General features: G+C 41.0%; 1 protein-coding gene across 1 annotated transcript; it reads left to right on the plus strand.

The window, feature by feature from the left end:
- On the plus strand, positions 1 to 27739 carry LOC147624504 (uncharacterized). The gene is made up of 5 exons (XM_086819841.1): positions 1 to 338; positions 423 to 871; positions 24981 to 25077; positions 25357 to 25658; positions 27438 to 27739. The coding sequence occupies exons 1-5, from the start codon at positions 1 to 3 to the stop codon at positions 27737 to 27739; spliced, it is 1488 nt and encodes a 495-aa protein (XP_086675967.1).

Here is a 27739-nt window from a genome sequence, read left to right on the forward strand (position 1 = left end):
ATGGTACCCTACGCGCGACGAGAGCACGTAAAGCGTCGACGAGATGATGCTGGAGCTTCGGGATCTATTGTCAGAGATGAGTGGGAAAGGGACGACAATAGCCCTGCACCCCACGAAGTTGTGGAAGAGGAGGTGCTTGATGATATGGTGCGGAATCTTTTTAAGGATGATCCCAAAGGTATGGACGACGATGATATGGAACAAGAGCATCTTTATAAGGCTTCATCGACACCGGTGTTTGAAGGGTGCACATTCTCAGTTTTACGTGCTTCACTTGAACTACTTAATATACAAACAGTTTATGGATGGAGCAATGCCAGTCTTGACGCATTGTTGAAGTAAGCATTCTAACTTACAAATTTGAATTAGTGGTTTAAGGTTTAGGATTTCAGACTAATTATAATTGATGATATTGGATGCAGGCTATTATCAAACATGCTTCCAAAGGAAAATAGACTACCCACCTCAAGAGACATAGCGAGGCGCTATGTGACATCTCTTGGAGGACTGGATTATGATAAAATACATGCATGCGTCAATGATTGCATTCTCTTTCGTGGGACGCATAAGGAGGCTCTACATTGTCCCACTTGTGGTGAAGCAAGGTACAGAACAGATATGAAGAGTTTTGATGTACCTCGTAAAGTCTTGCGACACTTTCCTATAATTCCTCGCATCAAACACATGTTCAAGTGCAAATCCATAGCAGAGCTCATGTCATGGCATTCCTCGCATCGATCGGATGATGGCATGTGGAGAATTCCCGCAGACACTCCTGCTTGGAAGCATATTGAAGATGAGTGGCCCAGCTTTAAAACAGAGCCCAGAAACTTGAGACTTGGCCTGGGTATGGATGGAGTGAATCCATTTGGTTTCAAAAGCACCGCATACAGCATGTGGCCATTGGTGAATTACAACCTTCCACCATCAATGGCGATCAAGAAGGGACATCTTATGTTATTCCTTCTAATTCCAGGGAAACATAAAGTCAAGCATATGGATGTTTATCTTGACCCACTGATTGATGAGTTGGAGGAACTATGGAGAGGTGTTGCGGTGGTGGACATTAGTAGGCCTCCCTCCTCTCGACACTTCGACTTAAAAGCAGTGTTGATGTGGACAATGCATGACTTTCCAGGATACAGCGATTGTTCTGGTAAGAATTCTAATTACCTCCCTACTCTATTACTATTGGCTATATATATTAATTAGACGGTTTGACTTTATTATTCTAACTTTTTCCTATATTTTAACAGGTTTGAAAACATCGGGTAAACATGCATGTCCTGTTTGTGGCCCTTCGTTAGTACATGAGTATGGTGATGGTTTGTGTAAGACTATATTCGATAATCATCATCGATTTCTCCCCTCAGATCATCCTAAATATGTTGCTAGTAAGAGTAACATTCCTCCACAAACACTTCGTGCAAAAGATTGGAAGCGTATTTGGGAGTCTACAACTATTCTTCCTCTAGATGGCATGAACAGGTATAGTGATGTTTTTTCAATCTTGTTTTGTGTAGTCTCTAATTGGATTAAAGGTCACATAGAGCAATCCCTTGTGTAGGTACTCCATTTTTTTCCGGCTGCCATATTGGACCCATCTTAAGATCAACCATCTTCTTGATCCCATGCACATCTTCAAGAATGTGGGATCTGGTATTTGGGAACATATTACTGGTAAACGAGACAATGTTAGCGTACGTGAGGACTTGCGGGTCGCAGGACGTATGCGTCAAGCTTGGCCACGAGAGGTGGGTGGGCACGTTCATCTTCCGCCTGCACCATGGATTATATCAAAGAAAGAGGAGAAGCAGGTAAAGCAGGCCATCACCATTTTTGCGTACTCCCACTGGATGCATGAGATCATTGAAGGGAGCCTTTACAACCACTAAGAAAAGAGGCGTTGAGCAACTATATGGGTTGAAGTCCCACGATTGGCACAAGATGCTTCAAGTAAGTGTTTTCCAAGTCTTGTACGTACGTTGAAATGAAATTTTGTAATGCCATAAACCATAAATGTGCTCTTATGTGCGCAGTTCATACTACCTACTAGCATCGACCATTGTGCGAATAAGAGTTTGAAAAAATGTATTTATAAGATGGGCGAGCTTGTGAGGTATGTAAAAACCCATGCTCAGATCACCCTTCATTATACCTTGCAAAATGAACGTGCATGAGGTATAACGTACTATTTATTTATTTTTCAGATATGTTAGTTCCAAAGCAATTGATCCAGCCACGTTGGATGATGCGCGTGTTATGGCAGTGGAGGTGGTTTGTTTGGTAGAGGAGACTTTTCCGCGAACCATTCTCACAAGTCAACTACATCTCATTGTGCATTTAGTGGACGAAATTGCTTTATGTGGTACTGTGCATGCACGTTGGATGTTCTTCCTAGAGCGCTTCATGAAGACCTTAAAAGACTTTGTGAGGCAAAGTGCAAGGCCTGAAGGAAGCATGGCCGAGGGTTGGTTGATACAAGAGTCTCTTGTATATATTTCAGAATTTCTTGGTCAGGTGGACAGCTCTTTGCCACGACTATGGAGCAATGAAGAGGACTTGAGGATGACCTCTATTGTGCCTCAAGGAAAAGGACAGAGTAAAGTAATTGACAGAACATTGATTGATGATCTCAATTTCACTTGTATCCTTAATAGTGATGTGATGAGCAGATGGGTTACAAGATATGAGGATGCAAAGACAAAAAGACAAGCAGAAAGAGCTCTCTTTCAGAGGCAACATGGCTCTCGGAAGGCGTACCCTAAGCATCTAGCAACACTTCCGAATGATATCCATGTTGATTGGTTGCATGAGGAAATGGAGAGAGCAGAGAGCGACGAGGGGCTGCATATCACGGCGGAAGAATGGGAGTATGCACGAGGATGCATGTCAAAGGTACATAGAACTAATGTTTTGCATTAGTTGTAAGTGATTTGCTTTTAATATTTATTCACATTGCTTACACAAATATTGCTTCTATTTTGGTCCAGTGCACTATGTTCAATGCTATATGGTGTGAAGGCAAGCATTTTCGAACACAAAGAATTGATGAAAAGAGAAATACACAAGATTGCGGTGTCATTAGTAGCTTTGAGGGAGCTAATGGAAAAATGGATGATTATTGTGGCATAATCCAAGACATATTTAGGCTTGACTTTCGTCGCTTCTTTGTGTATGTTTTGGATGTCAAATGGCAAATGAACGTGGTGGAAAAAGGGCCTGATGCAACGATAAAACGCCATGCAAGTGGATATGTAACTATTGACTCTACAAAGTTCTGGCAAACAAAGAAAGATAGGCTCGTATTGCCACAACAATGTGAGCAGGTATGCATTTTTTTACTAATGTGTTTCATGTACATATATATCTAAGCTCGCGTACCCCTTGACTTTTGATATGCTAATTAATTACTGTACTGTGTGTATTTGAGTAGGTTATCTATCTACCAATGGTGCATGACATCAAATGGTGGTACGTCATCCCTATTGCACCACGTTCCAAAGTGATGTATAATACATTCACTGATATGGAGCATATGGAGGATGTAACAAGCCGCAATGAAGATGACGTCGAACATGCCATTGAAGATGTTGTGATCGATGATCAAGAAATAAGAGATGATCATGATAATGAGGATGAGCATGCCATTTCTCATGATCATGAGAATGACCCTACCATTGAGGATGATGGTGATGTTGATGAGGATGATCAGGACATCGATACCATTATCAATGGAGTACAGAATATCAATAGTGGAATAAATTTAATCGTAGCCTTACCAATTGATCAAATGGATATTGATGTTGATCGTTTGGCAAGGATGGATCTTATTGAAGATGAGATCGAACCCTAACCAATCCGTCACTGTATGTTCTAAATTGATGACATTTCTATCATCTCATATGCATGATTTATTTTTGAATATATTTCATTGTTGTAAATGCATGTAGTGGGATTGTGTAATGATGTATAGTGTAATGTACTATGAGATGGTTTAAGGAAAATAGTTTTTAATTTTGTAAAGGAATTCAGTTTTTTTTCAGTTTTTCTCTGCCATGCATGTATTAATCCGTGTATAGCAGCGTGTATTTATCCGTGTATAATAGCGAGTATTACCCCGTGAATATTATCGTGTATAGATGCGTGTATATAAACGCGTTTATACACGCGTTGATAAATGCAAATATACACGCGAACTTAAATGCTAAAATACACGCGCCCGATTCTATTCAAATACAAGCGCGACCATACACGCGTTCGTAATTTATCGCGTGTATGAAACGCGTGTATGGCAGCATTGTCTTGTAGTGAGATGGATTGCATGTAACCCTCTGTTTTAGGGTACAAGATGTCTTTCCCTATAGGGTTGGGCTATGCAGTTTCCAATGACACTTGTTCTCCACCAACTTGTCTCTGAGGTTTTGCAAGCTCACTATATGGGATGAGGACACATTTGTGAATACCCTTGTGGATCTCTTTGTGATGAGGTAGTCCCTGACCTTGGTTCTTTGTTCCCTATGTTCCCTATTCCTTGTCTAAATGGAGAAAAACTAGAACTTAGTTCCATGGTAAAGGCACTTCTATCCTGTGTTGAGTGGGACTCCTAATTATTTTGTTGTGTACACTTGCTATTGTTGTTGAGATGTCAAGCTCAACATGAACTAACACTCACGAGGCACCTATGTGAAGGTTTGACATTTACATCACTCGCTTGCAAGTTTGGTAGCTAGCACTGACATATCTTCGTCAGAGATTCTACAAACAATAGGACTACACTGACTAGTCCACACCTACCCACTCCACTTTAGTGTCTTCACATTATGGACTTCTTGTATATACTCTAGTATGTGTGTTAGTCAATTTATCTCCTTTGTAGACCTGTTTTGTTAAATTAGCAAAAGAATAATTTTCAGCCTCTGACCTTATGTGTTCTCTTATAGGGTTTGTGAGAGTGTGTATGTGTACTTGCAAGAGCTCAAGGTCCCTTCTCCTCTGTATCTTTTCATGGTATCAAGGCTTGGTTCATGCTAAGAGTTGAGCAGCAAGCAAGAGAAGCACATGAAGCGGTACGAGGCTAAAAGCTTCATCTACTCTTCCCCCCTTTGTGTTGGCTACTACACCTTTGTCGGGAGCTCTTCGGGAGGCACCAGCAAACGAACTCTTCGGGAGCTCTTCGGGAGGCACCAGCAAACGAACTCCGATTGAGGAGATTTCTTCATGGGAGTGGAGATTAGGGGCGACTATTTTTGGACTATATTTTTTAGGCCCCGAAAACATGTTTTGGGTACGTTTGGACCTTAGTTTTTTAGTTTGCAAGGGTTCACGGGCACTACGGGTGAGTTTCGATTCTCTATAGAACTCTATTTTTGGTACTTCAAGAAGGGAGTTGGTTGTGCAGACACTGTGTGTACTACAATGAAGTTTTACAAGTGCTGTATGCAAGTTGAGGTCACTGGTTGTGATAGTTTGGGTGTAGCATAGTACCGCTACAAAGAATACAACAGTTTGTGCAGGTCAAACAAGAGTGTTGCAGTCAAGATGTCAAATAATGGAATTAACAAGATTTTTTTAGAGAAGCTTGACAAGAACAACTTCCATGCTTGGAGGTTTAGATTGACAAATTTTTTGATGGGAAACGACTATTAGGACTACATTGAAGGTGAACATGAGGAGGCACCAGAGATACTAGAGATTAATCCAACTGCTGCAGATATAAAAGAATATAAGGAATGGAATCAAGGAGCAAGGAAAGTTATATATTGGATTTCTATTAACATACATGACACCATGGTTGGGCACATACATGATTCCAAGTCACCTAAGGAGACATGGGACACCTTGGTGAAGTTGTATGAAACTAACACCAAGGCACGAAAGATTCAGTTGAAGAATGAGCTTCATATTGTGGAGAAGAAAAACATGTATGTGTGAATGGTTATGCCTTGAAGATCAAGGGCATCATGGAATCCCTTGCAACTATTGGTGTTTCTATTGATGATGATGATAAGGTAAAAGTATGTCTATGTGGTCTTGAGCCACAATACAAGGCATTCAAGACGTCTATTCAAACTCGGAAAAACATTCCCAACTTTACAAATTTGGTGTCAATGTTGATTATTGAAAAGAAGAATTTGGGTGAAGATCAACAATCTTCATAAAACAAAAACAATCCAGAGAAGCATGTCTTCTACACAAGTTCAGGTAAAGGACGAGGTAGAGGTCGTGGACGTAGCCAAGGTGGTGGCTGAACAGGTAATGAGAATTATGGTCAGTAGTAGTAGGCAGCAAATAGTCCCATGAATCATAGGAACAACACACAGGTGGAAGAGGCTAGTTTAGAGGTAGGGGGAGTCAAAAAGGCCGTAGTAATTGGCAAAGGTAGCATAATGATACACGAGGCTATTTTTATTGTGGTAAGCCTAGACATGTGCAGACAACATAATCACATGTAAAATGGAAAAGTGCAGCAAAATAACGACGCGTCCTCTAGCAGAAATAATGAGGATAATGAGAGGTTGTTTGTTATGCAACATGTAGTTGATGCTGTGTCTGGAAATGATGTAGCTGTATATAAGAATGATGTATGGTATGTTGATTCAGGTGCTTCAAACCACATGACAAGTCATGGTGAGTGGTTCAAGGAAATGAAAAGTCTTGAAAGACCAGGTTTTGTTGAAACAAGGGATGACATTGCTCATGCTGAAGCAAGCTCCACGAGCATGGCATGACAAGATTACTGAGTATCTTATCACTATTGATTTTTATATGCCATTGCTCATGCTGAAGCAAGCTCCACGAGCATGGCATGGATCACTCTTTGTATATGCGCAAAAGTGATAAGGGTATTGTGATCATTACCATCTATGTAGCTGATCTTATTGTTAGGGGTGACAACTAAGAAGAGATTGAGCATGTGAAAAGTCTTCTTAAAAGGAAGTTTTACATGAAGGATTGGGAGATCTGCGCTACTTTTTGGGAATTGAGGTCATTTGCACACCTGATGGTATTTGGCTGTGTCACAGAGACAGTATGTATTAGACACGTTGTCCAAGTATGGGATGGTTGGTTGTAATCTTGGTGCCATTAGATCAAAATGGCAAAATTAGTGTCGGATATAGGTTATGTGTTGGAGGACCCCACTATGTATGTACATGTATATATGTACATGTATGTATGTACATGTATGTATGTACATGAAGATTGTGGGGAGTTTGATCTATGTCATGATCAGCAGGCCAGATTTGAGTTACAATGTTGGCTTAGAGAGTCAATTTATGCAGGTTTTGTGCAAACCACATCTTGAAAGTGTGTGATGCATAGCTCGATATTTGAGGGCCAGTATTAATTATGCATTGTTTTATGTAACAGGTGTACCATTGGAGCTATATGGGTACACAGATGATGCAGATTGGGCAGGTAGCATCTCAGACGACATGAGATCTACTAGTGGATTTATGTTTTCATTGGGGAGTGCTGTTGTGACATGGAGCAGCAAGAAGCAGCCCACAGTCACCTTATCGAGTACAGAGACAGAGTACAAAGAAGCTGCGGTGGCAATGTGTGAGGTAGCTTGGTTACACGAGCTACTTGTACTGATTTGGGGTTGCATGTGGAGAGAAATGTTGTCATATATTATGACATGGAGCAGCAAGAAGCAGCCCACAGTCGCCTTATCGAGTACAGAGACAGAGTACAAAGAAGCTGCGGTGGCAATGTGTGAGGTAGCTTGGTTACACGAGCTACTTGTACTGATTTGGGGTTGCATGTGGAGAGAAATGTTGTCATATATTGTGACAATCTTAGCAGTATATAGTTGGCCAAGAACCCAGTTTTCCATGCATAGATGAAACACATTGAGATACACTATCGCTTCATCAGGGTGAGAGTCTTGGTAGGCGACATCGACTTGGCCTATGTCAGCACACACGCTCAAGTCGCTGACATCTTCACGAAGGCCTTGGGAGCAGAGAAGCTCCGGAGATTTCAAGATATGCTTAGAGTTCATGAGTTGGAGTTGAGCTTGAGGGGGAGTGTTGAGATGTCAAGCTCAACATAAGGTGACACTCTCGAGGTGCTTGCGTGACCATTCGACATTTACATCACTGGCAGGGTTGGTAGATGGCACTGACATATCCTCGCCAGAGATTCTAGAGTTAGACTACATCCACACCTACCCACTCCACTTTAGGGTGTTCACATTATGGACTGCTTGTATATACTCTAGTATGTGTGTTAGTCACTTTATCTCTTTTGTAGACCTCTTTTGTTGAAGAAGAAGAAGAACAATTTTTAGCCTCTCACCTTGTGTGTTCTCTTCTAGGGTTTGTGAGAGTGTGTGTGTGTGCTTGCAAGAGCTCAAGGTCCCTTCTCCCCTGCATCTTTTTAGTTGTGTGTATTGTAAAATACTTGTTCCTAGTGGTACAACAAAAGAGACATGTCTCAATTATCGTAAACTACGATTGTTGGACTACTTGTTGGTCATAGTCTACTTGGGATAAACTTTGCTTAGGATGAACACCAAATGTTTCAAACATTATGGCATGCTGACACGGTTTAACCACTTCCTTTGGAGTGAACCTTGAGGTTTCAGGTTTTACCATCACTCCTTCACTAGAACTTTCCCCATAATAGGGTGGTTGAATGCATTCTTCATAAAATTTAAGACGTTCATAGAGCTTGTTGTTTTGGTAAATTCAAAGATTAGAGGACTGTAGATGGCTCCCTTTTCTAGGTGTTCCACTATTCCTCCACTCAAGTCCATGTTTCACTGGCTCATTTCTTCCCAAAGCTCCTCAGTGGGCCGCAGGTATCTAGCCTTCATAATTGGGGAGCACTTTATTAGGTGCTAGTCGTTTGTTTGTTGGGATCAAGGCTAGGTGGGTTTGAGGAGGTCTGGTTTGATGTACTGCAATTGATTGTATTATTGTTCCCAACAATTAGTCTTGATCGAGTTCACATCAAAGATCTTGAGTGCTTTTGGATTAGGTTTTAGAATGGTTTTAGACAAGGTATTTTTTGGGTGCTAAGCTCACAGCTCATGGCTCACGGCTCATGCATGTAAGCTCATGTCTGCAAGTTCACGTGTGCTCATGGCCCACGGATCATGTATCTAGACTCATGGCTCATAGCTCATAGCACACGCCTGAAGGCTCACGTCTGTTTGTAAGTTTACGTGTGTAGGTTCATAGAGCTGACATGCTGAGGCTCACGGCTCATGCAGGTTCATGTGTTTAGGTTCATATTTGTAGGCTCATGCCTTTTTTGTATGAACTCAGGTGTAAATAGATCTATCTGGGGCACAGAAATCTAGAAATAGGGCCATGACAGGGTTGATATTGAGATGGGGCATGAACTCAGGTGTAAATAGACCTATCGGGGGCATAGAAATCTAGAAACAAGGCCATGATGACAGGGTTGATGGGAGACTATATTGAGATGGGGCATGATTTTTGTATGGGCAAGAAGAACGATGTCTATGCCAAGATTTGTGAGTTCTTCTTGTCCATTGCAGCTTCAATAAAGGAATACATGAAGATGGGGAAAAAGATGAAGTGGGTGTATCAGACTTTGTTATGCTAAACTTCCCAAGTTGTGAAAGCATGCAGACTAGAGGCAAGTGGCGAAAGCATGCACACTAGAGGAGAGACTCCACCGTGGAATAGATTGAGTGAGAAGTATGTCAAGGATGACATGACTATCGCCCCACAAGAAGGTGACCCTAGTAGATAGTGAGTGGTTGGTTCTTTTATTTAGCATCAAAACATGCCTCCTCTATCTTTTTCTATGTTTGGTATTGTTGGTGCATTCTAATCAAACGTTGGTTTATTTGAAATACATTTTGCATGACTATACAATGCCCGCCATGTACGATGCCTTGTACTATAGCTGTTCGCTTTTGATGTGCCTACATGTGATAATGTTTGATTTAATCAACATCTTGGCTCATTTACTTGATATACCTGCTGTATTGGTTGATCTAATTGATGTACTGGTAGTTGTGTTGTGCATGCCACTATAGACCACGAGGTCTTAAAAATCCCTGTTAATTAAGGTCCACCGCCACCATGCACTGAAGATTCACGCACGAATCTTGACCATCCATCTTGAAAGTAAACTCGGCCTAGTAAACGCGGCCAAGTAAACTCAGACAAGTCAACTACGTCAAAGTAATATAGTGGCTTGAAATCATATGGTTCCATTGCTCGAAGGTATAGTGTAGTGGTAAGATGTTCCCATTGGAGACCCAAGGTCTCGAGTTCAAATCCTCTTTTGCACATAATATCTTGTTCCAATTTTTTCTAAGTCTCAAAGCCAAATTCACATTCACCCCATGACGTAAACTACGAAGTAAACTATGATTTGCTGAGTAAACTAGGAAGTGAACTATGCCCGCTTAGTAAACTACAAAATAAACTAGGAAGTAGACTTTCCCAGTTTATTTATAGTTTACTCGGCATAGTTTACTGGGCCGAGTTTACAAGACTGAGTTTACTTCATCTGACGGCCCATAAAAGGCATCCTGATTTAGATCTATGCAATCCACTAATATCACCTAACAAGGGTGTTTAAGACCCCATGGTTAGTACTGATGAGGGTTGTTATGGGCACTCATAACCGTTGATGTATCGGGTGACAATTGAATTAACATGGATAAAGTTATTGTTAATCTCGTAACTATTTTTCCCTGGTGGGCTAGCATTGGCTGAACTAAGAGGCAGATTTCCCCTCCGACATTGTGAGTTTAGTAAGGCGTTTGACTAAGGTGACGGCTGTGAGACAAGACTAGTATGCTCACATGTAGAGTGCAGTAGTGCCAAACAGCTGAGAGGTGGCACTAGTGGGAATTGGCGGCGGTCATCACCAAGATGAAGTATGGTCTCCATCCGGGTAGAAACATCCTGTTACTGCCATCTGACTTGTGCTGCAGCAGCAGCACTGCCAGGATTAGCCTCAGTTCCCGTGGACAAGAGGCCATAGATCTGCACACTGGAGCAAGATCTCCATGTGTACCCTCTAGACCAGGTGATTCGGGCCAGCTAGCTTACCAATATATGTTGTAAGTGCGGGTGGGGGGCATAGTGGGTTGTGCTTGTGCTTGTAACTGGTGGGGCTAGTTGAGCAAGGATGGGATTGACAGGTGCTTAATGAGTAGAAGCCATTGAAGAAAACTTAATCAAGGATTTAGACTCAAGACAACAGAAACATATCTAGGTTTCTTAGAACTTGATACCATGTGAAACTCGATACTGTAAGCTTAATCAGAGTGCATAGATAAAAAAACGATGAAACAAGCAGACAACGCTATATTATGTCAAGCCCAGGCGGGCGGCGGACTTACACACAAGAAGTGGATATCATAACGCTTGAAACCGTTAAGAGGTTACTATAATGGAAAGGTAAAGTAAGTTCTAGTTTACTATTAAAAAGGTTATAATAACCTTAACAAGAGCGTAGTGCGAAGGGAAGGGTGAAGATAGTGGGTGCCAGGTGACGGCCGCGGGAGCACAACTCAAATGGGTTTTTTTTTGGTGGAGTGTAGAGAAAGATATGGGGGCAACACTTGCCAAGCAATGATTTTGATTGCCAAGAAATGCCTGCCAAAAAAAAGGCCAGCCAATTGAAACTAGTGGCATGACCCGGTCCCTGACAAGCAAGAGTATACACAGACCCTGACAAGCAAGAGTATACACAGACTCGTCCTGGTGGGGGTGAGTAGATATAAGCCTTATATTTGAAGTCCATTTTGGGTCTCATGGTCCTCAACTTGGCGACCTATATATATGAACACACCATGCTTGCCATGTATGTCCATGTAGGAGCTCCTAAAGCACTTACTTTTCTTTGTATAAAGCACCAAACTTGGCATAAATATACATCTAGCATTCCAACCCAATATAGTAGGGTGACAATCTTAAAATACCTAAGCAAAGCTTTAAAAAAAATCTTTAGGTGATTTGATTATCTCTTCTTGGAAGTCTATACTCTTCGCCTCCATCTACCCAAAAAATATATTTAAGATAATAACATTAGCTATTGTAAGATATAATTTTCAAAGAAAAACAAAAGGAAAAACATAAAAACTTACAAAACTCATTCAGTGGATCAATATTTGAGACAAATGGCGTTTGAACAAGCTTATAGACAACAAATCTAAAAATTATGTCATGTCCAGTGCCTATGCACCCCAAATATAACTTATTAGGTTTTTCATACTCTATAAACATTACATGTACATGAAGCTGATCCGTAATCTTTCGTAATCTTAGATTGTAAATTCCAAGGAGCCCAAAGCTCTCATTGTAAGTGTCTCGACCATACAAACCTAAAAATAATCTGGGTTCAAAAAATAAAGATATTCCTTGTTGCAAAAAATGTATTAATAAATATTTATATTTTTGGGTGTAAGCATGTTAATGTTTACCAAATAGCATGTCCATGGACATTGCTTGCTTGCTAGCATTTGCTATTTGCCTTTCTATTTATTTAACAAGGTGCCTTTTGAAAAAAAGTTTTTTTTAATAAACGAGATATTTTTTAATACAATTTAAAAAAGAACCCTCAACAGTTACTCCCACATCTTCCCTCCCACTCTTCCTCTCTGTAAACAAACACCTACAAGAAAGTTCTCTCTCTCTCTCTCTCTCTCTCTCTCTCTCTCTCTCTCTCTCTCTCTCTCTCTCTCTCCCCATCAAATGTGGACATTACAGGCAAGATTACAGGGCTGCCATTGTTAAGGACAACAGAGGTGCATTTTCAGTAGTGAGATGGAAGAAGTAGTGATGGAAGGGCTGATTTGTTGATACACATAAATGTTTTGGAGAACGCCCTATCTCATTCTTCCTCTCTCTCTCTCTCTCTCTCTCTCTCTCTCTCTCTCTCTCTCTCCCCCCCCCAAACGTGGACATTAGAGGCAAGATTACAGGGTTGATTGTTGAGGACAACAGAGGTGCATTTCCAGTAGTGATGGAAGAAGGTAAATTTTATATTATGATTGCAATGTTCATGGAAGAAGATGGTACATGCTACATTTTTGTATTGTTACCAAGTCACTTGATTGGATTGTAAAGCTCACTTTTACTAATTGTAGGATTTCATTCGTAGCAGTACTAGTCGGTAACACGGCAAGCATAGTATCGTTATGGCAATGTCACCTTCCCTTCCCTTCCCTTTGTCAAATGCGGGCATATGGTCGATAACCAGTGTATGTTCGTATCCTATTCGTATTCCCATAGAATCGGGTGGCATTTTGTCGTTAACGCGGCAAGTTGGTGTCGTCCGCTAGTGCATAAATTGTTTTTTGCATATTGCGGCATTTGATCGTTAACGCTGTCGAAAAAATGTCGTAAATTTGTTTGATTTGACTTGTATTGTTTTTATTGTGTTTGATCCATGCGATACTTGGTTGCTAACGCGGCATGAGTATTTCATGGATCAAAGTTTACATCATATTGTCTAAACGTTTTATTTTATAATATCGTGATTCGTAACTCGAAAAAAAGAATATCTCTCTCTCTTCCTACCCCCTTCTCTCTCTCTCATGATACACTTCACAACTCTTTCTCTCTCATGATACACTTCACAACACGATAGATGTGTAGATAAGGATTTCTTTTTTTTTTCTCTTAAAATATACATAATTCCTAATAATTTCTTTTTTCGCCCTCTATTTACTTAAAAATTAAAACAGTACATTATTTTCCTCTTTAGGAACTCACAAAAACATTAAAAATGTCATCTAATGTTTCTTCTCTCTATTTGTCACAACTCTCTCTTCCTCTCCTCTCTCTCTCTCTCTCTCTCTCTCTCTCTCATGATACACTTCACAATTCTCTCTCTCTCTCTCTCTCTCTCTCTCTCTCTCTCTCTCTCTCATGATACACTTCACATCTCTCTCTCTATCACGATAGGTGTGTAGATGAGGAGTGCTTTAGGATTACAAAACATTATTTTCCTCTCTTTAGGAACTCACAAAACTATTAAAAATGTCATCTAATGTTTCCCCTCTCTCTATCTGTCACACCTCTCTCTCTTCCTCCCCCTCTCTCTCTCTCTCTCTCTCTCTCGTTCGATAATGTATACACTTAATAAGTAATAATGCACTTGTTACGGTTGTCTCACGTTCGATAATGTATTGCATGATGTTGAGTTCAGTAATATTGTTTGATATTCCGTTTTTGTTTGATCATTGATAAGTAATGATACACTTGTTGCTGTTCTCTCACGTTTGATGATGTATTGGATGATGTTGAGTTCATTAAAATTATTTGATATTCCGTTTTTGTTTGAACATTGATAAGTAATGATACACTTGTTGCTGTTCTCTCACGTTTGCTTGATGTTGATTTCAGTAATGTTTGATATTCTGTTTTTTTGTGTTTAGTGATATTTGCTAGATTTACGAAGACGACCAACATGCTTTCCCCTGAAGAGCGTAAAATCATTCTACGAGCAATTCGCATCACAGTGTCACAATGTGCTGATGATGTCGTCAAAAAGATCATTGAGTCTGAGATACTCATGCGAGATCTAATAGACCAGATATGGAAAAATGCACAGCGTCGGCTTCGAAGCGGAGGCAACGCTGAGTTGCTTGATAGACAGAAGATAGCAGATTTCAACCATCAACATATAATACGAACCATTTTGGGGAGCATGCGTGTAGCATGCAGTGATCTTAGAGATGCTGCCGTGCCTGAAGCTAATATGCAACGTCTACAGTTATGGGACATTGTATGGAGCAAGCAAAGAGCCAAGAGCAAGCGCATGAAGGCGTTGGATGCAGAGTCCCTCCCCAAAAGAGTGTGCATTGCCCAGGACGTCGCTGCAATGTCTAGCCAGGCAGATGCAAGTGGTACAGGTGTCATTAATCGTACCATCTACAATTCTATGTGCACACACCTCATTGGCATCCCGCACGAGGCTCTGTTCGAAGGGCGAACAATAGGCTCTGGTGTTTTTGGCACAGTAAAAGAGTATACAATTAAAGGTATATCATTTTTGTCGGAGCACATTACTTTTTGCGAAAAGCACTACAAAGGAGAAGGCAACGCCAAGTTCGAGAGCTTCCAGGCAGAGCAGGGCATGCAGGTTCTACACCCATCGATTGTCAAGTGTATTGCCTTCACAAAAGAATCTCCTTGGATCACTATTTTCTCGTACTATAATGGCGGCTCGCTTGGTGATACTCTTTTGAAGGTTCCCTTCAGATTCAGTGAGTTCACCAGAGCAATTTTCCATTTAGATCGAGGATAGAGACAACCCCCGCCCGATAATATTTCTTTAAGTCATCTAGAACTTTCTAAAATAAAACAAATAGTAATAACCATGCCACATATTATGCATGCCCTGGTGGAAGGCCTAGCGGCAGCACATCTAGCAGGAATTGTACATACCGACCTACATCCATTCAATGTAGTGTTGGATTTCACAAAAGAGTTGAAGCCACACATAGGTATTATCGATTGGGGGTTACTGCTGAGAGCACCCAAAAAACGGGTGTCTCTCAATTTTGTATTTGAAGCAGACAAGAACCCTGAGAAGGTGGCACAGGCGGTCTCCTACGCAGACAGAGAGCAAAATAAACGGCCGTGGATAGCCCCGGAGCTTTATGATCCGTTTTTGGCAGATGCATACACTCCTGCATCTGATGTTTTTGCCTTGGGATATTTATTACAAACTTTATATGACTTTTGGCAGAAAGTACAAGAGTTGTGGATGGATAATAGTTCCTATGACAAAGTTACCATGGATACTATTATTTATAGAGTCAAAAATTGGATGTTTCTGCCTAATCGTGATGAGCAAAAATCAATTTTGCAAGTAGTTGAATTTTTTAGATCATTAAATACTGACCCAACGAGGGCACAACGTCCTCTTGTAGAGCTATCGGTGTCATTCATCCCAATTTTGTAATGATACAGTATCAGGAGATTAAGTTTCAGGAATGGCACTTTGTTTCTCTCTTCAAAATTTGATGTGTCCATCATTTGAAATATTATCTCATTGTCTTTGCAATATCTCTCTCCTCTTGTGGTGTTTAAGTTTATGTTTTCTCTTCAAAATTTGATGTGCGCGCATTGTTTAAAGTATTTTTGGAGTCAAGTGGATATTTCTCATTGAGTCTTTGCAATACATATCTCCTCTCGTGGTGTTAAACTTTAAGTTTTTGAGGGTAATGGTCAATTTATCTTACGTTGATCTTTACAGTTCATTAAAATCCTAAAGTCATTTATGTTCATGCAGATATGGCAGAGGCGCAAGCAAACGAGCATCAAGAGTTAGCCAAGAAGGCATATGAGCGAATGAAGGCCCTTGCACATGGCCTGACAGCCCGCGAAGCTGTTAGTACCATATTATAGTAGTGATGTGTGTGAACACACTTAGGACCGCCGGGGCACTTTTTCCCTCACTAGGAGGTTTTTTCCCCCGTGCATTGTATATACGCCCATTATCTTCTAGGGCTTGTTATCTTTCATTTTTGGCACTCATAATACACTACTGTGTTGTGCTCAAGCTTCCTCATCTTCTTGAAGTTGTGTGTGCATTCCTGCAACCCTAATTCCAACAATTGGTATCAGAGCAGGCTTCCTCCTCTCGGGCAGCATCACCGGCACCTGCCGCTTCATCTCCTCCGATTGCGACGAGGTTTCACGAGCGTCTGCAGGTTAGTATATGCCGTGGGAAAGCCCGTAGGGCTTGGTCGTTTCAGAATTTTGATCTGAAGTCATTTCGCCCTCCGTTTTTGCATTCCAAGTACTGCGCAGGCAAAATCGTCCTACTGTGCAGATTTTCTGTCAAGATTAAAATCTGCAGGACAGGTGCCCATTCGTCTGTTTTGGGCTGTGCTACATAGCACAGGTCGATTTTATACAGGTTTACCTCTTACAGACAGCATTTACATCTAGTAGTACAGTCATTGGCCATGGCTGACAACAATGATGTATTCCGCATGTTGGCTGCTGAGGATAAGTTGGATGGCACCAACTATCCATTGTGGGCATATATGATGCGACATGTATTGGTAGCAAAGGGGTTATGGAACATTGTGCAGGGTATTGATGCACGTCCTATTGTGGCTGGGAATGCTGCAAACACATCAGAAACAGGTACTGTAGATGATGGTGCAGGCACAAGTGCTGTAGCAGCTGTTCGAGAACCACCACTTTCAGCAGAGCAGATTCGTTGGGATGGTAGAGATGCGCAGGCTCATGCCTTGATTGCGCTGTCTGTCAAACGTACCATTATCCCACATATTCGCTCCTGCAGGACTTCTAAGGATGCTTGGGATGTACTTGCCACATTGTATCAGGCAAGAAATGAGGCTCGTGTTGCTTACCTCCGAAAACAGTTAGAGAGTGAGCATATGAACGAAGGTGATTCTATGGATAGCTTTTTGACAAAGATCAAGGATTTCAAAGAGCAGCTCATTTCTGCAGATGAAATCCTGTCAGACAGTTCACTTGTGCAGACTGTTTTGAATGGTCTACCAGATTCTTATCAGGGTTTTGCTTCCACTCTTCGCTTGATGATGAAAGGCAATCCCAATGCCTTATCATTTGAGGAGTTAGTTTCTGTTTTGCTGCAAGAAGACCAGTCAAGGCAAAACAGGAATATTATGCGTGTCGCAGATCAAGCTTTCGTTGCTAGTCAGAGAAGCGGGAAAGGTAAAGCTGGCTTTTCTTCTAGTAAGCAGAAATCTGCAAATGCTGCGCAACCAAAGAAGGAAGACAAAGATGAGAAGAAGGGTGACAAACAGAAGACATTTTGCAAGTACTGTAAGGGAAATGATCATGTCATCAAAGCGTGTCCTAAGCTGGCTGCGAAAGAGGCTAAGAAGAAAGAGGCTGGTATGGCTGTTGCAGATGCCTCTCCTTCTAACAATGAATCTGCTAATGTTGTGCTAGATACAGAATGGGCATTCAATGCGCAGTGCAGTTATGACCCATCTTTGCATGACACATGTATGTCTGCAGTAGATTCAGATGTATGGTACTTTGACAGTGGTGCCACTAAGCATATCACCTCGCAGCGCAGTTTATTCACTTTCCTTGAGTCTGCTCCCACAGGGAATACTGTCACTTGTGCCAATAACTCCTCTTATCCCGTTAAAGGAGTTGGACAGATTGTGCTGAATGTTGCAAATTGCAACACCTTTACACTTTTTGATGCATTGTATGTGCCAGGGATCAAAAAGAATCTGCTGTCAGTCTCCGCATTTGCCAAAACAGGTTTGGTTGTAAAATTTGTGGATGACAGATGCACTGTTCATGATCTCTCTTGTGGTGACATCATTGTAGCATCTGGTTCACTATGTCGAGGGCTGTATAAGCTCAATATGGATGGCAAATGTGTAGAGGATTCAGCATGTGCTATTATGGATACGCAGGCTATTTCAAATGCAAAACTGTGGCATGCACGTTTTGGTCATCTGAATTTTGCAAGTCTGCTGCGCCTGCAGAAATCTGAAATGGTGTCTTCTTTGCCTAAGCTTGAGGCACCTGTCAAGCATGTTTGTGAGGGCTGCATATTGGGTAAAATGCAGCGTGCTTCCTTTCCCAAAGATGGATCAGTGAGAGCTGAACGCAGATTGCAGCTTGTTCACAGTGATGTTTGTGGTCCCATGCAAACTCCATCATTTGGAAACTACCTTTACTTCGTGACTTTCATTGATGATTTTACCAGGCATGCATGGGTATATCCTTTGAAGGCAAAGTCCGAAGTGTTTTTGTGCTTCAAACAGTTTTTGGTTATGGCTGAAAATGTGTCAGAAAGTAAGATGGGCACCCTCCGTTCAGATCGAGGGGGGGAGTATATGTCTTCAGAATTTAATGCATTTCTGGCTGAGCGTGGGATAAAACACCAATGTACAGTGCCGTATACACCACAGCAAAATGGTGTGGCTGAGAGAAAAAACAGGTCTCTCATGGAAATGGCAAGATGTATGGTTAAGAGTCAAAGTCTACCACATGGTTTTTGGCTTGAGGCTGTCATGTGTGCCACTTATGTACTAAACAGGTGTCCCACCAAAGCATTACAGGTTGTCACTCCATATGAGGCTTGGCATAGCCGCAAGCCATCTGTTGGCCATTTACGTGTTTTTGGTTGCCTGGCATATGCATTAGTGCCTGTGCAACATCGCAGAAAATTGGATGACAAAGCTGTCAAATGTATTTTTGTTGGATATAGTGCTGAGAGCAAAGGCTATCGTTTGTATCATCCACAGACAAAGCGCATTTTGGTTAGCCGTGATGTTGTATTTGTGGAAGATGCAGTTCAGCCCTTGGTTTCATGTACTAAGGAGACAGATATCAGCTCACGTGATGTCTATGATACATTGTTGCCTCTTTTCAGTGGTGCACAGTCAAGTGCAATACCTCATGAGGCAGTTTTTCAGCCTATGCAGGTTTTAAATGATGGCACAGATCAGACTATATCTGATGCAGATGTGCATGATGCACTTGAGGATGAGAGACAAGAGATTGAGGGCTCTAGGAACATGCCTAGATGGCTGGTGCAGACTTTGCGTGACAGCAAGTTGGATGCCCCTTTGTCTAGTCGCACTCGTTCTGGCTCTCATGGTGCCTCTTATGCGTCAGATTGTTATGCATTGGCTGTTTCTAGTATGTGCGATGAAAGTGAGCCTGTTTCATTTGATGAGGCACAAAGTTCAGAAAATTGGATGGCTGCTATGCAAGCAGAATACGATGCTATTATGAAGAATAGTACATGGTCTTTATGTGACTTGCCCCCTGGCAAGAAGGCCATTGGCACTAAGTGGGTATACAAATTGAAGCGTAAGCCTGATGGCACAGTGGATCGCCATAAGGCTAGGCTTGTTGCAAAAGGTTATGCTCAAGAGAAGGGCATTGATTTTGATGAGACTTTTGCTCCCACATGTCGTATGACCACTGTTCGTAGCATCTGTGCATTAGCAGCTCATAATGGTTGGAATGTACATCAGCTGGACATAAAGACTGCGTTCTTAAATGGAGATTTGCATGAGGAGGTGTATGTATCGCAGCCTCGTGGTTTTGTTCAAAGAGGGCAGGAAAACAAAGTGTGCAGGTTAAAAAAGGCTTTATATGGTTTAAAGCAAGCTCCACGAGCTTGGTATGAAAAAATACATGCATATTTGACTGCACATGGGTTTCAGAATAGTCCAACAGAAAGCACTTTGTATGTTAAACGTGTGGATGGTGTACATCTAATCATTGCTCTCTATGTCGATGACATGCTGCTCACAGGACCAAATGAGAGTCATATTGCTGATTTTAAGGCTGATTTGAATGCCTCTTTTGAGATGTCAGATTTGGGGCATTTGCATCATTATTTGGGGATACAATTTAAGCAGTGTGATGGAGGTATTGCTTTGTGTCAGACAAAGTATATTGAAACATTGTTGCGGAGATTTGGCCTTGAAGACTGCAAGCCTATTGCTACTCCAATGGAGACAGGTTTGAAGTTGAGTCTTCATGATGCTGGAGATCACTTTGATGTCACACTCTATCAGACAGCTGTTGGTTGCCTCATTTATGTATGCATTACGAGGCCAGACATTCAGTTTGCAGTCTCACAGGTGAGCAGATTTATGCATAGCCCAGGCATTAAGCATTGGCAGGCAGTGAAGCGTATCTTTCGCTATTTGAGTGGTACTCGGCATCTTGGGTTGTTTTATCCCAAGGGGGGATCATTGCCGCCAGATTTACATGTTTTTTCAGATTCTGACTGGGCTGGTTGTTATGACACATGCGTGTCCACGAGTGGTTTTTGCTTCATGCTTGGAAAACGCGTAACCCCCCACAGAGATGATAAAGGAAATATGGCCATGTCCAGATGGCGAGATTAAGAAGGGAAGATGGAAGATTTCACGTTGCACTCACAATGATATCAAAACTAATGTCGAGCGCATTTTCTTGGAGGTCTACGGTCGTCCTCTCCATAACGCCGATGCTCCACTCTATTTTGCTAAGATGCTATATGCACAATTTATCCTAGAAACTCCAGTGGACTTCGCCTCCAGAGAGGCCGCTGTCAACACCCACGACATACGTGAAGAGACAGTGACATTCACAAGGGAAGAACTTGCTCTCATGGTGGAGGGCGCTGGATTGGAGTTAAACAAGGTCAAAGAAAGCTTAGGGGCACAGCTAGCAGAGAAGGAGAAAGAAGCTGAGCGATTATCTCAAGCGTCAACTCCACCCCCGGCCAATAGAGGGATTCAAGAGCAGCTCACAAAGATCAGCCAAGATGTACAGAGCATCTCTTCACGTATTGCTCTTGTGCGCCAAGGAAACCACCTCTCTCATTTTTTGATACATCCTGATCTTGTGGGAGTTTCTGCTGAGGCTACTAGTTCCTTCACCCCCCAATGTCCTGTATGTTACAAAGTATTCGATGGGTGGAGCGGCCAGTATATACTACCCTGTGGACACTACTACCACTTAATATGCTTAGTGAGGTAAATGCAAAATACTTCCACATGTGCATTGTGTAGTGTCCCAAAATAAATCAAGGTATTTATACAGTGTTCGGCATGGCTAGCGAATATAAACCACCAGGAACTTTAGATGCAACTCCTAGTGCAATTCGTAATTTATTTCAAGATGAAAGCTAAGAAAGACAAATCCTACTTTTGTATTGATAATTTCTCCAAATACGATCATTTGTACAAGTACTTTTTATGAAATTAATGAAATGACTTCTTCCTCTATGTCAGTATCTTGCTCCAAAATTCTTTCACCGTTTACTCTCTCGTCTGCTAAATTAAGCTCATCTAAGTCAATGTCTAAATTGTCTTCTACCTCAAGGGTGGTGCACAACATGCGTCCAACATCAAAGTTCTCGTCTACTACATCATCACAATTGTACATCCATCTGGGCGGCATATCTTCTTCATACTCTTTGCTTTCAATGTCTCGCAAGATCTTTTCATTGCAATATATGTAAACAAGTTTGTCTGCTCGATCTGCAAGAAGTCGATTGTGAATAGTACTGTGAATATATTTGTACATGCTCCAGTTTCTTTCTGAGCCTGAGTTTGAAGAGCACTGACTTAGAACCTTCATCGCAAGGTTGCGCAATAAAGCATAATGCTCACCACCATTCATCATCCCCACCACTTCCATGCAGGTTGCTCTTTAGCCATTTGTTGAACAAGGGACTTGGAAAATAAACCCTCTTTCAATCGAAATGAGGTCATCTCCTTTATGCACTTTACACGATCATCTCCTTTATGCACTTTACACGATCATCAACATTATTATAGAAAGTGTTTACCACTTTATAAAAATCTTGCACCACCTCAACGTTGGACATCAAATCTATATTCCAATATTCAGGATCTAACATGTAAGCAGCACTGTGTAGTGGTGAATGCGCTCCAATCCATCTAGCATGAAAGTACTTCAATAGAACTTTTCTTTGTCTACTAGAGAATGGTACACGCCATTGCTTGTCCACCACTGAATGCTCTAATTTCTCAGGGCACTCCAAACTCCGCTGGACAGTCCACCATTGCATCCATGCTTTCCCGAGATTAGGCGCCCTTTGATCAAGACTTCGTACGGCATACATAACAGGCATCATTACATGGTATGCATCCATCACACTGTTCCACCAACTTCTTCTCGTAAGCGCTGCCTTCAAGACTGTGATTTTCTCTTTCACTTTTTCAAGTTGAGTGTTCTCCTAGTCATGAAATGCCATGCATGTAAATGTTTCGCAAACTGCATCTTTATTTCTAAGAAGAGACTCAAAAGTGTAAAAGTGAGTTCAAAACCTTGTCTTCGCTGGAAGCTTTAACATAACTAACATGCGAGGTCGAAAAATATCTAACACTCTCTGTCTCTTGAGCATGAATCTCACAAGCTGGCGAGCAGTGTCGACGATTGAGGCAAACCATTTGGTATCATCACTTTTATACCAATCTTTTAATACAAGATTCAAACTATGAGTATTACAGCCTACCGGAAAAACATGTGGATATTATCGCTGTAGGATTTTGGATGCATTTTTGTAATTTTTTGCATTGTCCATGACGACTTGGACTACATTTTTGGCACCCACTTCCTCTATCACAAAGCTAATGACGAGCAATGTAAGCCCCAGTTTTAATTGAACCAGCTGAATCCACGACACGGATGAAAGTCTCACCTCTAGGTGAAATAACCATTATATTAATTAATGGTTTTCTTTGTACATTAGACCATCCATCACTTACTATACTACATCCAGAAAGCTCTATATTGCTAAGAATTATTCTTTGTACACGTTCTTTTACTTGTGCATAACATTTCTCTAATAGATCATTTCGCATAGCATGGTACGTAGGCGGTGAAAACCCTGGTCCAAACTCACCAATTTTCTTCCATGCTCTCTTCCAATGCTCACTGTCCACCATCATCATAGCACTCCCACAAAAGTAAATCGCTTCAGCAACAACAAGGGCAAGTTGTGCATCATCGAGTCGACCTTGACGTAGGCTTTCTTGCAATGAAGTTTGACGCATGGGTATATTTCCTACATCAAAGTTTTGCTTGCAGGAAGATGCACTGGGTAAATTACTTTCTGGTTGCACATTGCCATCGACGGGGTACAAGTAGGCGATGTAGCGGGAGTTTGATGATTAGAACAACAGTGTTCTTGCTGCCTTGATACATTAACGGTAGGAGTGTCATGTTTTCTTGAATCTTTCTTTTGAATTTCTTCTCTTATGCATTTGGCCACTACAGGTGCAGAGGGGTGGATACATGACTTTTTCTTCGGTCCGCCTAAAAAGTGTTCTCTTAATCGAGGCGCCCCACCTAATTTTACTGCATGGCATAGCTTACACTCCCAATCTATGAATCGATCACCAATGTTAATTGCATATTGCCACTCTATCCCAGGTGCCTTTTTTTTCCTGCTATTTGAAATTTGGACTCTATTGGAGGTATCACTGGATCCAACATTGTCCTCCATCTGAACAAATAACCTATTCAACCAAGCATATAACAATGAATACACAAATGAAAAAACAACAAAGTCACTCACGTATTACAAAACATACATTAGCAGACAAAGTACTTCGAAACTATCTTGACAAATACAAAAGATCATCACATAACACAAAACTACTTCAAACTATCTTGCAAGGTCTTACTACAAAACTACTTCGAAACTATCATGCACATTGCACCCCCAATGAAGGATGCCTTTTGTACCCAATTAAGGATACTTTACACAATCAATGATCTATGCTTGCCCAATACTTTAGTATAGGACAATAGACCTTCTCTTACATTCACAAAGAAAATCAAAGATCTATGCTTGCCCAATACTCTAGTATAGGACAATAGACCCTTGTCTACTCTAAACTATATCAAGTATCAAGAACCAATACAAGCCCCTAAGCAGGACTCTTGGCTCCATCCAACCATTCACAAAGCAGAATGAGGTAGATTACCTACGTAGCTCAAATGCAAAGCTGAATGACTCCAAATTTGTCCCTAAATCTCCGCAAGTATTAGCTACGACACCCTGCCCCTAATTCAAAGAACTAAGGACAAGTGGCTCAATAGCCTTAGGAGTGCCTACTAGGAAAGATGACAGCCCCTAAGATAAGGATGTTCTTTCCAAGAGGACACTTCTAGCAACTCAAGAGCTCTACAAGTACTTTGAGGAGAGATATCACGCCTCTAAAACAAGGACTATCTCCCCAAAAGTTCCACGATGGGTGTCGGGCAGTGTTTATATACAGAACAGAACCCTGCCGGGTTTCTTTAGTTTTTTCGGTGGGCCCGCGGGGATATCTGAAATCCCGGCAGGCCCGTCGGGAAAGCTAAAGGCCCGGAGGTGTTACGGGACTAGTGGGTTCTGGCAGGTCATTGCTTAGGTGATGTAAATATACAATGTGATCACAAGTTTTAATATGTTAACAATAGGTTTTGTTAACGTGATCACGAAATTGTGAAGACGTTAATGAAATCCCTACTTTTCAGCATCAAGACATGGCAAGGGAGAACATGATGGAGCAGGAGCTGTGGTGAAGAGAACATTGACACATGAACAATTAAAGCTAGACAGTGCTACCTTAAAGTGTGCTAATGATGTAGTCACTTACTGTAGGGACAACCTATTAGAGGGTGCTGAAGCTTGCTATTCTTCAAAACAGAGAAATTGTGTCCATGTTTTTTGGAAGGTCAAAGTAGGAGATGTAAATAGGGAGGTAAAATAGAATTGTGAACCTATCCCAAAGTCATGCTCTATGCATGCCATTCGTGCTCATAACCCATGGGATTCTACTACAGGACTTGCCACCATCAGACATTTTGCTTGCTTTTGTGATGCACATATGCATGGTCGTTTTTGGAATAGATGTGTCAATGAAGCACATGTTCCTTCCTGGGATCATCATATTTTGCAACCCTTGCCTGATTCCAAACCCCTTCCTGATGACAAAGATGCATATGATGAAGTGCTATATGAGGGACATCATGATGTGTTGAGCAATGCACGACAAATTGGTGACACTTTTGCAGTACAACCAGATGCTGCAACCAATATAGAGGCAATTGACTTTTACGTCATCAAATGTATTGCAGAGAAGGACGAGACTGAAGACAATTATGTGGATGAATGGCAGAATAAAATTGCTAAAGGAACATATGTTATCAAGGGTTTGTATTACAAGAAGAGAGATGCATATTCCTTTAATCTTCTTTCTAATATGCCCCCAGTTCACATACTATCACAACTTGTGTGTTGTATTAAGATACCCATGGAGCATACCCCCAAAAAATGAAATTTGTACTGTATCACTCCAGAAACCTAATGTGAGGAAATCTATAATAGCATGCCATTTGATATGTGACTTATTTTTAATACATGGAATTTTATAAACCACCTTATTTAAACAAACTAAAATTTTTCATAAACTATGTGTTAATAAATGCATAGTTCAATAGATTGCACATTCTTTGTTTTCCTAGAAAAAATGCTGTTAACTAGCATACAGGTGACTGCTGTTAACTAGCATACAGGTGATTGCTGTTAACTAGCATACTGGTGACTGTGAACTAGCATACAAGTGACTGCTATAACTACCATACATGTAACAGTTAACTAGCATACACATGACTAACAACTACCTAGCTAGAGAACTAACTAGCATACAAGTATACTATTAACTAAGTAGCCTCTTTGTTTTCCCAGAGAAGAGAAGACTAGTATACTGTTAACTAACATAGGTGACTTCTGTTGATAGCATGCTACTGAAAAGGTTATTGTTAACAAACATATGTGAGACTATTAACTAGCATACTAGGGATTGTTAACTAGCATAACTAGCATACATGTGATTGTTAATTGACTAGAGAGAACATAATAGCTGCCTCTTTGTTTTGAGAGAGAACAAAAGGCTGGTTTAACATAGGTATTGTTGACAGCATGCTAGTGGAAAGGTGGCTATTAACACACATATTATTAACTATTAACTAGCATACAGGTGACTGTTAACTATCATACTGGTAACTGCTAGCTAGCCTACAAGAGAGTGTTAACTAACTAACTATAGAGAATAGAATAGTTGCCTCTTTGTTTTCCCAGTGAAAAGAAGACTAGTATACTGTTAACTACCATACTGGGGATTGTTAACTAGCATACTGCTAATTGTTAACTAGCTTACCAGGGATTGTTAACTGCCAGTAGTAACTGCTAGCTAGCGTACAGGTGACTATTAACTAGCATACTAGGGACTGTTAACTAGCACTGGTAACTATTAACTAGCATACAAGTGACTATTAACTAGCACTGGTAACAAGTAACTATTAACTAGCATACAAGTGACTATTAACTAAACATATTGACTAACTAGAGAGAATAGGTGACTGTTGTAACTAATCAACAGGTGACTCATTTGAACAAACAACACTCTTTCATAAATTGTACATGTTAGTTTATACACACTTTAATAGACTGCACATTCTTTGAATGTATATTCATTGTAATGATTACATATCGGGCTAAAAATTTATAAAAATTTACAAAAGCCCCTCGAAAAGGCTGCAAGATGTGAAAAGAAGTATTGATTACATATTGAGCCACAAATTTACTATCCAAGGGTGTACACATAAGATTGGCGATTGCATGCTCTGGATAGTTCTCTGCAAGTAGCCAATGCCAAATCCAATTAAGAATCTTATCATTAAGAAGCCCTGCGATTTCTGACATTTCCATGTCTACAAGCTTTGGAATTATTAAACAACAGTGACGTGGGTTTTTGAAACACTTGTAAGCTGAATCATCGACTATTAAAGTGTTCGAATCGCTGCTTGTAGTGGCTCAGAAATCAGACAGGCACTTATAAAAAATCAACTTTTTTGTTCCAGGAACTTTTGCGTTGTCCTGTCTTTGACAATGTTGCTGGGACAAAATTTGGCCTGCTAATTTGCTTGCAGACTGTGGAAATGGTGCCCTTAGCAGCCTGCTTACATTCTTTGACCTCGCACAACTCCATATAGACACAGTGAAGTTCTCCATGCACCATAGCAAAAATACAGAGGCTCCCTCATGGACAAATACTCGCTCTCTAGGGGCATATGTTACCTCTTTCATCCGTGTTGTATACCTTGGAATGTATTCACCTTCCCTAAAATGGCACAACAACACACCATTAAGATCTAGTATCAATGCTCTGCGATCATTCTCCTCTGAAGCTGGTTTCTGGTTCAAATATGGCTCTTCACATGTTACCGCGTAG

The sequence above is a fragment of the Cibotium barometz genome, chromosome 25, assembly GCF_041138505.1.
Source record: "Cibotium barometz isolate CiBa-2024 chromosome 25, ASM4113850v1, whole genome shotgun sequence".
In the NCBI taxonomy this organism is placed as follows: Eukaryota; Viridiplantae; Streptophyta; class Polypodiopsida; order Cyatheales; family Cibotiaceae; genus Cibotium; species Cibotium barometz.

Excerpts from the sequence above, each read along its gene's own strand:
- LOC147624504 (XM_086819841.1), top strand. The coding sequence starts at position 1 with ATGGTACCCTACGCGCGACGAGAGCACGTAAAGCGTCGACGAGATGAT. Across the intron at positions 872-24,980 it reads GGATGGAGTGAATCCATTTG|CATCAAGACATGGCAAGGGA; the intron begins GTTTCAAAAGCA and ends CCTACTTTTCAG. Across the intron at positions 25,659-27,437 it reads AGGAACATATGTTATCAAGG|ACTGTGGAAATGGTGCCCTT; the intron begins GTTTGTATTACA and ends ATTTGCTTGCAG.